At 40.4% G+C, this 12943-nt stretch overlaps 1 protein-coding gene across 2 annotated transcripts in view; it reads left to right on the forward strand.

Annotated features, from left to right (window-relative positions):
* The window catches only part of LOC114655306 (uncharacterized), a 53786-nt gene extending 43546 nt beyond the window's left edge, over positions 1-10240 (forward strand). For both annotated transcript variants that reach the window (XM_028806198.2, XM_051930706.1), the window contains exons 6-7: positions 5985-6086; positions 7927-10240. In XM_028806198.2, the coding sequence (XP_028662031.1) occupies positions 5985-6086; positions 7927-7949 (125 nt within the window). In that variant the 3' untranslated portion in view covers positions 7950-10240. The remainder of the gene's footprint in view (positions 1-5984; positions 6087-7926) is intronic.
* The last annotated feature ends 2703 nt before the right edge of the window (positions 10241-12943 follow it).

Consider the following 12943-nt stretch of genomic DNA (forward strand, 5'->3'; position numbering starts at 1 on the left):
CTCCGCCTTCACTGGCTCCCTGTGTCCTACAGAATCGAATATAAAATCCTACTAATAACCTACAAAGCTTTAAATAACCTCGCACCAAACTACATCAGTGACCTTCTCCATCACTATGTGCCTGCCCGCCCACTAAGGTCCTCTGATTCTGGTAATCTTGTTGTGCCCGTCACTAATCTACACTCCATGGGTGACAGGGCCTTCAGCTGTATAGCGCCCAGACTCTGGAATGACCTACCAAAATTAATCAGGTCAGCTGACTCCATGAATTCTTTTAAAAAACAACTCAAAACTCATCTGTTCAGGAAGGCTTTTAGCTCTACTTGACTTTATTACCTTTCTCTCAGTTTACTTCTCTGTCAAGATGCCAACGTAACCTGTATGTGTGTGCGAGACCATCGATTATGTTGTCTGTTTTTTTTTTTTTTTTTTTTTTTTTTTCAGAATTTACTGTCTTAATCTTCTTTGTTTATTTATCTGGTTTGTACAATGCTATATACTGTATATTCTGCCATTCTTTATTTATTCTGTAAGTGCCTTGAGCATGGGAAAGGTGCTATATAAATAAAATGTATTATTATTATTATTATTATTATTATTATTACTATTTGGTTTAATTAAATACTTTGAAGGAAAGTGAAGAGAAAAAAGTGAAGCACTGAGAATTGCTCATCTGTTTTAGACTTCAAATCATTTGTATGATATCCTTAGAAAGGAAAATAAATCTAGGATATGAGAATGACCTGACATGGCAGAGTTAAAGCAAGCCATGCAATTAAATAATTGACAAGGATTGGTTTTTAATTAAGCAACTGGGTTGGAACAAAAACCTGCAACCACTGCGGCCCTCCAGGACTGAATCTGCCCACCCCTGGTCTAATGTTATCCTATTTTGGCCTACAATCATTTTTAAATAAAATCATAATTAATCTGCTTTCCAATGTGAACCCCAGTGGCTTTCTATATGGTCACCATAAGGAACATCCATGTTTACAATTTAACGGAATATTCCTTCTATGTTGTTTGTAGTAATCTCATCTTCATTGCAAAACAGAGGTAAGGTTTATGAGAGAGAAGTATGTAAATAGGGATTCATATTGAACAACAGCAAACGATATGAACATGTCCATGAAAAAAATCTCACATTACTTTTGTTGCATAATTCATATCAAGTCATTCAGCTGTAAACCACTTCCAGAAAATGCTCTTATGAATGAAAATGAAACACACTCAGACGTACCCAAGCATTTGAATGGAGGACCCGCCAACCCTCATCGTTCTTTGCTCACAAGCAAAGTTAACAGCTTTATTTAGTAGCTAACATTGCATTTAACAATACCCACCATGAAAAGTTCACTGAAGAGACGTGTACAACTAAAGATTACAAGTTAAAGAAAGGCGAGCGAAAGTGTGAGGAAGGGAATAATGCGCCTCCTACTTGTGCTCATCCGAGATGATTCAGCAACGTGAGGCTCATTCCACCCAGTTTCACTGCCTTCCATCCCGAGGCACTCCAGTTGTGTCTCACCAATACGATATAAATGTAATGATGATGATGCAAATGCTCATTTATGTCTAAGCATATTCCATTTTAGTTCACAAGAGTGTATTCCGGAATTGACGTATTTAACAATATTTTAGTAAAAATCCATGTGTTAGGGACGTCATGAGCATATGACAGTGCATCGTGATGTGTGGATTATGGGACACGAGCAGCATGAGGTTTTTCATGGATATTTTTGATATCATTTGCCATTGTCCAACATTGGTCACCTTTGACTTCTGTTCTAGCAGAATACATGAAATAATGAGATTTAAATTTTTTTTTGGCTATCTCAATTAGGTAAGTAACATATAAAACTTATCATTTTAGATGGAGTATTACTTTAAAGCTGGATGATGTAGTGCACGGCTGTCGAAGTCCAGTCCTGGAGGGCCGCAGTGGCTGCTGCAGGTTTTCATTCTAACCATCTTCTTCATTAGTGACCAGGTTTTGCTGAAAATTAACTTCCTTTTCCTTAGTTTTAATTAACTTGACTCAGGCCCCTTTAGTTGTCTCTTTTTCCTTAATTAGTAGCCAAACAATAAAGAGACACAAAACGAGCTGCCACGTGACCAGCTCACCTGTGCCCATCACATAGTATCTGAAAATAAAGAAAGGTGATGATCTCCATAAGGTTTTTAGCAGAATGAGAGCAGCAACAAGCCATGGAATTAAATAATGAGTTCAATTAACAGCAAGAATCAACTTCTCATTAAGAGTTTGAAATCCCAGTTTAGCTGGTCATCTGTTGGCTTGTTTCACATCTCGTTTGTCATTTAATGAAGAAAGGAATAAATTCAGAGGACTGAATCCTTAAAAACAAGGCTATTAAAATGAAGGGAAAAGGAGTTCATTAGCAGTGAAAACTGCGCATGGATTTGGAAAAGGGTTAGAATGAAAACCTGCAGCCACTACGGCCCACTAGGCCTGGACTTGGACACCCCTGATGTAGTGTATAGGTGCAGTCACTACTTGTGAGGACAGATGGATTTACACAACACGTTAATTGTCCAAAAATTGAGCATAACTGCTTCACCATTAAAACCTAATGGGACATACAAGTTTATAGAAACTACACTGTAGTTACTCATCAAAACAAATAATGTTAAGTGACAATAAGTGAATATTCATATACAGTGCATCTGGAAAGTATTCCCAGCGCTTCATCACTTTTTCCACATTTTGTTATGTTACAGCCTTATTCCAAAATGGATTAAATTCATTTTTTCCTCAGAATTCTACACACAACACCCCATAATGACAACATGAAAAAAGTTTACTTGAGATTTTTGCAAATTTATTAAAAATAAAAAAAACTGAGAAATCCCATGTCCATAAGTATTCACAGCCTTTGCTCAATACTTTGTCGATGCCCCTTTGGCAGCAATTCCAGCCTCAAGTCTTGTTGAATATGATGCCACAAGCTTGGCACACCTATCCTTGGCCAGTTTGGCCCATTCCTCTTTGCAGCACCTCTCAAGCTCCATCAGGTTGGATGGGAAGCGTCGGTGCACAGCCATTTTAAGATCTCTCCAGAGATGTTCAATCAGATTCAAGTCTGGGCTCTGGCTGGGCCACTCAAGGACATTCACAGAGTTGTCCTGAAGCCACTCCTTTGATATCTTGGCTGTGTGCTTAGGGTCGTTGTCCTGCTGAAAGATGACCCGTCGCCCATCTGAGGACAAGAGCGCTCTGGAGCAGGTTTTCATCCAGGATGTCTCTGTACATTGCTGCAGTCATCTTTCCCTTTATCCTGACTAGTCTCCCAGTTCCCCACAGCATGATGCTGCCCCCACCATGCTTCACTGTAGGGATGGTATTGGCCTGGTGATGAGCGGTGCCTGGTTTTCTCCAAACGTGACGCCTGGCATTCACACCAAAGAGTTCAATCTTTGTCTCATCAGACCAGAGAATTTTCTTTCTCATGGTCTGAGAGTCCTTCAGGTGCCTTTTGGCAAACTCCAGGCGGGCTGCCATGTGCCTTTTACTAAGGAGTGGCTTCCGTCTGGCCACTCTACCATACAGGCCTGATTGGTGGATTGCTGCAGAGATGGTTCTCCTTCTGGAAGGTTCTCCTCTCTCCACAGAGGACCTCTGGAGCTCTAACAGAGTGACCATCGGGTTCTTGGTTCACCTCCCTGACTAAGGCCCTTCTCCCCTGATCGCTCAGTTTAGATGGCCAGCCAGCTCTAGGAAGAGTCCTGGTGGTTTCAAACTTCTTCCACTTATGGATGATGGAGGCCACTGTGCTCATTGGGACCTTCAAAGCAGCAGAAATTTTTCTGTAACCTTCCCCAGATTTGTGCCTCGAGACAATCCTGTCTCTGAGGTCTACAGACAATTCCTTTGACTTCATGCTTGGTTTGTGCTCTGACATGAACTGTCAACTGTGGGAACTTCTATAGACAGGTGTGTGCCTTTCCAAATCATGTCCAGCCAACTGAATTTACCACAAGTGGACTCCAATGAAGCTGCAGAAACATCTCAAGGATGATCAGGGGAAACAGGAGGCACCTGAGCTCAATTTTGAGCTTCATGGCAAAGGCTGTGAATATTTATGGATATGTGCTTTCTCAGTTTTTTTTATTTTTAATAAATTTGCAAAAATCTCAAGTAAACTTTTTTTCACGTTGTCATTATGGGGTGTTGTGTGTAGAATTCTGAGGAAAAAAATGAATTTAATCCATTTTGGAATAAGGCTGTGACATAACAAAATGTGGAAAAAGTGATGAAGCGCTGGGAATACTTTCCGGATGTACTGTATTTGTGTGTTATGGTTGGCAAGCCAATGATGGTGAACAAGTATATAGTAGTAAAGAAACAGTGCTCTTTGATTTAATGTGACAATTTTTTAAGATACATTTTTCATTACTGGAAGATAAAAAGATAAACATAATAAAACGGCAAAGTCAATCCTGGACTTGTTGAATTGTTCAGCAACAGAAAATCTTCAGTGTGATTGAGGGGAGGAGAATGTCCCAGGCAAATAGCTTGGGAAACACAAAAATACACTAAGATGGCAGTCTGTTTTTAAACTGCTTGCAACAAAAAAAAAATTGATAAGTAATGGAGAATGGCATGCTGGAATGAATTAATGTGTGCTTTTACTGTGCTGGACGTTTCATTTTAGTTACTGTGTATACTCGTGTTTAAGTTCTCCCATGGCGAAGTCAGGACTTGATTTTACTGTATAATTTCCGGTATTTTATAATGTCGGTCGTAAAAGTCGAAAGTGGAAAACTCACGCTATTGGTCCAAGAGATTACGATATGCTAACACCCACCTGAGAGAGAAACCACAGAGCATACAGCCTTTTTTTTTTTTTCTATGTGGGTGTGGCAATATGCTGTATCAGTGTGTTCTCCTAACCGTTGTGACAGCGTGAGCACACGGTAATACCCTGAACTATTCCAGAGTGACGTTTGCACTATTTTGTGTTTCTTGTATCTCACCCTTATACACCTTTATCGTAAGAGTATCTCTTATCTACAATGGAGCATTTGATTAGAACAAAATACGAAGCTGGTTTTAAATTAAACGTCGTTGAAGTGGCAAAAGAAATTTGTAACTGCGCTGCTGCAACAAAATTCGAAGCGTCTTGAGAAACTGATGCGAGATTGGAGGAGGCAAGAAGATGTTAAATAAATAAATAAATAAATGTTAAGTGTCACATTTTTGAAAGGGTGTACAAGTCAGGGTCTGATTTTATGATTGATTTTTTTTTTTTGGGTTTCAAGACCCTACTTATATACGGTACTGTTCTGCTGTGGAGCCAACCCTTTCTGCATATACATATTTATGAAAAAGTGCCTGTCTCTTTGACCTGTCACACAGTTAAATGAAACTTTATTTATGCCAAGTGGGTAATTTTTTAGCTTTTTACAGACGCTCAAGAAATATAGAAATAACAACAATAACCCTCATTAATGCAAGTGCAGACACATGGAAGGCACTATAAATGCTGGAGCCCCAGTAGCATTAGCATTACATGACATGCTTCTGCTGAACCCCGCAGTGTTAGTGTGTCACAGAGAGAAGCTGTGCAGCATTGTTCATAATGTCTCATCATTTTTGTCTTCATTCTCTCCTCTGTTACTGCACCCCATAACTGAGCCTGCCCTCTTAATCAGCTTGTTAATTCTGTGGGCCTGTCTTGATGTATCCATTATGGGCAGTTATTAACATCCTGAATGTTATTAAAACAGATGATAAATCCCTTGAAAACGTCAAAGAAATAACAATGACATGTTACATTTAATGGTAATTTATTATTCTTAATCTCGCAGTTAATGAAATGTTTATAGCCTTTTGAAATCTGGCATGTGATGGATACCTAAAGTGTCGCCCAGTTTTCTTCCTTGAAATGGAAATGGCTGCAATCCTTTCATTAAGACTGACTTCTTCTTCTTTTTTTTTTTTTTTTTATTCCCTCTTAATTTAGGTTATCGACAAGATACTAAAGTACAGTTCATTGTCTTAGGTGTGCTGTTTGCATCGTTCATATTGGTCTGTACATTACTGTTCTGGCGGCATAAGAAATTAGGTGAGTAATTTACCTTTATAAAGAATCTCAACAAAATGGACGAGTATACTAACGGATGTGAAATGTTTGCAACTAGCAGTCTGTTATTTTTGTTTGTGAAAAAGGTTTGATAAACAGCAGTAGTCAAGCTTTGTGTTTATACCATTAGTGTTTTTTCATTTGCTTGATGTGCTTGAATCACCAGCTGTCCTGTGACACACACACAGAGTACTAAGAATGGGCGGTTTTATAAATGGCTTCTCTAACAAAACTAGTGAGTTTTCAAAGGTGTTTGCATGTTCACCATTTCCAAAGTGGTTCTTATTTTCCATTTGACGGGCAGAGGGTGAGCCTGGCAGCACCTCCTTGTCCTGCACTCTCAGAGTAGTTTCATTTCTGTCTGTCCAATTTCCATGTACTTCAGGTGCTGCTGTGTTGCGTGTATTTCACTATGTGCACATGACAATAAGACCCTTACAGGTGTGGACAATTTTGTTGGTACCTCTCCATGAAAAAAGAAGAGCCCACAGTTGTCTCTGAAATAATTTGAAACTGACAGAATTGGCACCCATCATTGTTTATTGTGCATTTAATAAAAAAAAAAAAAAATCAGAATTTGCTTTTATATTTTGATTCAACAGAATATTTCAAATAATAACACAAAAGGAAAATGACATGGGCACAGATGATGGGACCCTTAGCCTAATATTTGGTTGCACAACCTTTAGAGTTCCCAGTCAGTGCACACAAGCAATTCCTGGTGCTCGCCATGAGACTTCTGCACCTGCCCATAGGTCGTTCGACCCACTTATCTTGAGCAAAGTACTCCAGCTGGGGCAGGTAAGAAGGGGTTCTTCTCCAGACTGTACGTTTCAAGTCTTTTCATAGATGTTTGATGGGATTATGTTTTATGTTTGTTTTTTTGGTTTATCATCCAGCTGCACTCCCAGGTATTTATAGGTCTGCACCCTCTGCACACAGTCACCTCTGATGATCACAGGGTCCATGATGGGCCTGGGCCTCCTAAAATCCACCACCAGCTCCTTGGTTTTGCTGGTGTTCAGGTGTAGGTGGTTTGAGTCGCACCATTTAACAAAGTCCTTGATTAGGTCCCTATACTCCTCCTGATGCAGCCCACGATAGCAGTGTCGTCGGTGAACTTTTGCACGTGGCAGGACTCCAAGTTGTATTGGAAGTCTGATGTATGTTGGCTGAACAGGACCGGAGAAAGTACAGTCCCCTGTGGCGCTCCTGTGTTGCTGACAACAATGTCAGACCTGCAGTTCCCAAGACGCACATACTGAGGTCTGTCTGTAAGATAGTCCACGATCCATGCCACCAGGTATGAATCTACTCTTTGTCAGCTTGTCCCTAAGGAGCAGATGTATTCCCTTATTCCCCATCTTAATGACATGGTATATTTAAAAGCCTCACACGCCATCTTCTGTGTTGCTGTAGCCATCTTTTTTTTTACACAAAGAATCTTTTATCTTCAACATCCGTCTTCCCTCAAATTGCAACACAGCAAAACCGGACATTGTTTTCTCACTATGATGATATCTCGCACTGCCTCCTGGTGGAATCCTCCAGATTGACATAAAGTATGTGTACAGGGTGGTCCAGATCTGATTATGCAATTATTGCATTGCATTGCATTAAATAGTTAGAATAGTTGTACAGGGTGGTCCAGATCTAACTATACAAGTATAGTCCGTACAGCTGTTGCTTAGGGGCGGCGTACGCATCACGTAGTGTCAAGTATATTCTGGCCATAAAGGTGCAGTTAACTTTTACGTGTGGAAGTGTGCTTGCAACTGATTTTAGTACATGCTGATTAACTATTGGTTTATTTATTTTTTAGGATCTCCGGAGCCTTTTATATAACTGTGGATGTTTTGCTTATTGCACTGCGCCATATCCTGGAGGACTCAAAGAATGGTAGAATATGCCACAGCAAAGACTGTTTGACCTGAAGCACAAGTGACCACTTCTTTGGAAAATAAGAAGAGCGAGGGTGGAGAGCACAGTGCCTACTTTTACCAAAAGGTTTTAAAGATTTTTTTTTTTTCCCCTCGCAACTGTAGACATTGTCAAAGAAGAGACAAGTGAGACCCAAAAAGAGTTGGGGCAGCCACCCATAATTGGTTTCCTGGGTGCAAAAGAGTGATTTTTTGTGTACATTTGAGTAGATTTATGTGCAGAACAGAACTGTCTTTATGAGGCAAAGATGGCGGTTTTAAAGAAGATGACAGGAAGTGATGTCATCTGGGCCGGAACCGTAAAGTGATGTTGTTAGAACCAGGTGGGATTTCCTGTAATCTGTCTGCATTGGAAAGAGAGAGAGGTTCAGTACACTCTGCCACCCCCTGGTCTGGAGTGGAATCGTACTCCTTTAGGCCCATGCACACGTGTGTGACAACATATTTATGCCTTTTTATATTATGTCTCTATCATATAAAAAAAAAATCTTGGGTTGAGACGTGATTTTCTCTGAGACACTTTAGTGTCCCGCGAGATAAGGAGGACAGCTGCTGTACAGGCTTTTAAATGATTGAAGTGCTGCGCAACAAACAGATCACACGGCACAAGCAGCAGCAAGCCAGCTGATCGTGCATAGAGGAGGTAAAAAACAAAAAATGGATTTGTTTCCCATTGTATCACCGTTTAAGAGGGGGGTTCGGAGGGGCAATTGCATCTCCTTGGCATGCGTTCAGCCCCCCTCCCTCTTCACAACTCGAGAGGCAGAGACACGAAGTGGCTAGCGCATAGTGCGCCGCGGGGGGAGAGAGGGGGTGGGCGAGCGAAGTATATAGTTTTTGTTCCAATAAATTTTAAATGTTTCAAATATAACAAGCAAGTTTGTTTTGGGGTTTTTTTTTTTTTTTTAGCCCCCTGCAGAACTGAATCTGTGTTACTTTTCAAACCTGACATGGAAAGTTTTTTGTTTCATGCAAATGTGAACAGACCATGCTCTTTGATATGGGATTAATAAAAGCAGTGTTCTCGTTTGTGATCCACCACCTGTTGGAATGACAGACACGCAGGTACTTGTCCTTTTTATTAGGGTGGCTGTTAGTCTAATGTGGTTAAGGTCATCTTTGCCTTGCAGTTATTATTGCACTGCCTAGCGGATTTATATGAAACATGAAACCACATCCACAACGTTTTTTGAAAATATCCCTAACAGAAAAAAAAAAATACACAATTTTAATAATATTTTTGAACGTATTTTTTTACTAGAGCCATCCGGTTGCAGAACTTGTTTAAAGCTGCTTTTGGGACACAAAGAGCCCAATACAGTGGAATGTGCTTTTTTGTGGATTGAGATGCAACATCAAGTGTTTGATGTGAGAGAAAGAGAGCCATGCTGATGCTGCAGAACTTTGAATATTCATCAGATGGCTGTTTAAAAACTCTGCAGTGGGGCCTTTATCTATCCATTATATAGAGCAGGGGTGGTCAACTCAGGTCCAACTCAAACCACCTACACCTGAACACCAGCAAAACCAAGGAGCTGGTGGTGGATTTTAGGAGGCCCTGACCCCTCATGGACCCCGTGATCATCAGAGGTGACTGTGTGCAGATGGTGCAGACCTATAAATACCTGGGAGTGCAGCTGGATGATAAACTGGACTGGACTGCCAATACTGATGTTCAGTGTAAGAGAGGACAGAGACGACTATACTTCCTTAGAAGGCTGGTGTCCTTCAACATCTGCAATAAGATGCTGCAGATGTTCTATCAGACGGTTGTGGCGAGCGCCCTCTTCTACGCAGTGGTGTGCTGGGGAGGCAGCATAAAGAAGAGGGACGCCTCACGCCTGGACAAACTGGTGAGGAAGGCAGGCTCTATTGTAGGCACAGAGATGGACAGCTTGACATCCGTGGCAGAGCGACGGGCACTGAGCAGACTCCTGTCCATCATGGAGAATCCACTGCATCCACTAAACAGGATCATCTCCAGACAGAGGAGCAGCTTCAGCGACAGACTGCTGTCACCGTCCTGCTGCACTGACAGACTGAGGAGATCGCTCCTCCGCCACACTATGGGACTCTTCAATTCCACCCCGGGGGGTAAACGTTAACATTATACAAAGTTGTTGTCTGTTTTTTACCTGCATTATTATCAATCTTTAATTTAATATTGCTTTTTGTATCAGTAAGGTGCTGCTGGAGTATGGGAATTTCCCCTTGGGATTAATAAAGTATCTATCTATCTATCTATCTATCTATGAGGGCCACAGTTGTTTAATTAGAAGCCAATCCTCCCCAATAACAGATCTTATTTCATTTCATGGCTTGTTGGTGTTTTAACTTTTACAATCACAGTTCATTCTTAAATTAGTTTGTTTTCCTTACTAGTGATTCATGAATATGATCCGTGTGATTTGAAGCCTAAAACACATGAATAATTTTCAGTTTTTCACATTCTCTTCAATCTCCTTCTGGGTACTTAATTAAACCAAAAAGTAAATGATAAATACACACGAGTGTTAATGGGACGAGCTGTAGAACTGCTGGTTCCTTTGTCATTTGCATCTTATTACTGATAAGGAGCAGTTAAAACAATGAATGACAACAACATTTATTTCTATAGCACATTTTCATACAAAAAATGTAGCTCAAAGTGCTTTACATAATGAAGAAAATAAAAGACAAAAAGATAGTAAAATAAGACAACATTAATTAACATAGAAAGGAGTAAGGTCCGATGGCCAGGGAGGACAGAAAAAACAAAAAAAAACACTCCAGACGGCTGAAGAAAAAACTGCAGGGGGCCACGAGACCACCCAGTCCCCTCTGGGCATTCTACCTAACATAAATGAAATAGTCCTCTTTGTAGTTAGGGTTCTCATGGAAGGACTTGATGATGATGGTCATACAGACTTCTGGCTTTTAATCCATCACTGTTGGAACATCATGGTGCTTTGAGTAGATGGTGGTGGCTTGCGAAACCGGAAAAAGAAACAGAAGAGAGTAGGGGTTAGTACAGAATTTAGAGCCACCATGAATTGTTATTATAATGAATTGGATATACAGAGTATCAGGATTAAATTAAAGTGAAGTTATCAGAAGGCCATGTTACAGTAATGTGTTTTCAGCAGTTTTTTAAAGTGCTCCACTGTATTAGCCTGGCGAATTCCTACTGGCAGGCTATTCCAGATTTTAGGTGCATAACAGCAGAAGGTCACCCGCCTCACCACTTCTTTTAAGTTTTGCTCTTGGAATTCTAAGGAGACACTTATTTGAGGATCTGAGATTACGATTTGGAATATAAGACGTCAGACATTCCGATATATAAGACGGGTCGAGATTATTTAAGGCTTTATAAACCATAAGCAGAATTTTAACGTCAATCCTGAATGACACAGGTAACCAGTGTAGTGACATCAAAACTGGAGAAATGTGCTCGGATTTTCTTTTCCTGGTTAGGATTCTAGCAGCTGCATTCTGCACTCATTGTCTCTGATTGATGTCTTTTTTGGGTGGTCCTGAGAGGAGTGCGTTACAGTAATCTAGACGACTGAAAACAAACGCATGAACTAATTTCTCCGCATCTTTCAATGATATAAGAGGTCTAACTTTTGCTATGTTTCTTAAGTGAAAAAATGCTGTCCTAGTGATCTGATTAATATGTGATTTAACATTCAGGTCACAGTCAACAGTTACCCCTAAGCTTTTAACTTCCGTCTTGACTTTTTACCAGCCCCCAGCCCCCTCGATATTGTACCACCACGTCTCTTAGTGGAAGCCTTTGATGTGTTGGGCCCACCCTTACTAGCCATCATCAATGATTCTATTAGTTTGGGTGTTGTGCCCTCATTTTTTAAACATGCTGCAGTCCTCCCCTGTCTAAAAAAGGCAGAATTAGACCCTGGACTTATAGCTAATTTTCGTCCAATTTCCCAACTGCCATTTCTGGCTAAAATTCTAGGAAGAATTATTTATTATCACTTGGTTGATCACCTTAACTCCAATAATTTATTTGAGATCTACCAATCTGACTTTAGGCGTTATCATGGTGTTGAAACGGCACTCCTGAAAGTGTTCAACGACATCTCTCTTATTACTGACTCGGGTGATGCGGCAGTCCTTCTCCTCCTTGACCTGTCCGCTGCCTTTGACACCACTGACCATGAGATATTGCTGTTGCAGCTTGAACATCTTGTTGGGCTTAAAGGGGCTGCTCTTAACTGGTTCAGGTCATATTTAACTGGTAGACACTTCTCAGTGACTTTTAATTCCTGTTTTTTGTCTACTGCTCCTCTTAAATATGGTGTTCCTCAGGGATCCATTTTGGGTCCTATCTTATTCTTTATATACCTTCACCCTATTGGAGTGATTTTTAGGAAATTTAACATTTCTTTTCACTGCTATGCTGATGATACACAGGTTTATATTCCTGTCTGCAACTCTACAACAAATCAACTACACAACTGTCTGTCTGAACTAAGATCCTGGATGGCTAATAATTTTCTTGATCTGAATCAAAATAAAACGGAGGTGTTTATAGTGGGTCCATCAGCTAAAGCCCACATTGCTCTTGAACTTCTCGGCTCTTTCTCTGTCTTTTCCAAACCTCAAGTCCTCAGTCTTGGTGTTACCTTTGATAGTAACTTCTCTTTTGAGAAACAAGTAAATTCTGTAGTCAAGAGTTGCTTTTTCCAACTTCGTCTATTAGGTAAGATCAAGCCTTTTCTATCTTCTAGGGATCTTGAGAAAGCTACTCATGCTTTTATTTTTTCTCGCCTCGATTACTGCAACTCGCTGTATTCTGTGATTAGCAAATCCTTGATACACAGGATACAGTTGGTCCAAAATGCTGCCGCTTGCTTTCTGGTTGGGGCAAGAAAGTAGGACTCTGTCTCTCCTATTTTA

This window comes from Erpetoichthys calabaricus, chromosome 8, assembly GCF_900747795.2.
Source record: "Erpetoichthys calabaricus chromosome 8, fErpCal1.3, whole genome shotgun sequence".
Classification (NCBI taxonomy): domain Eukaryota; kingdom Metazoa; phylum Chordata; class Cladistia; order Polypteriformes; family Polypteridae; genus Erpetoichthys; species Erpetoichthys calabaricus.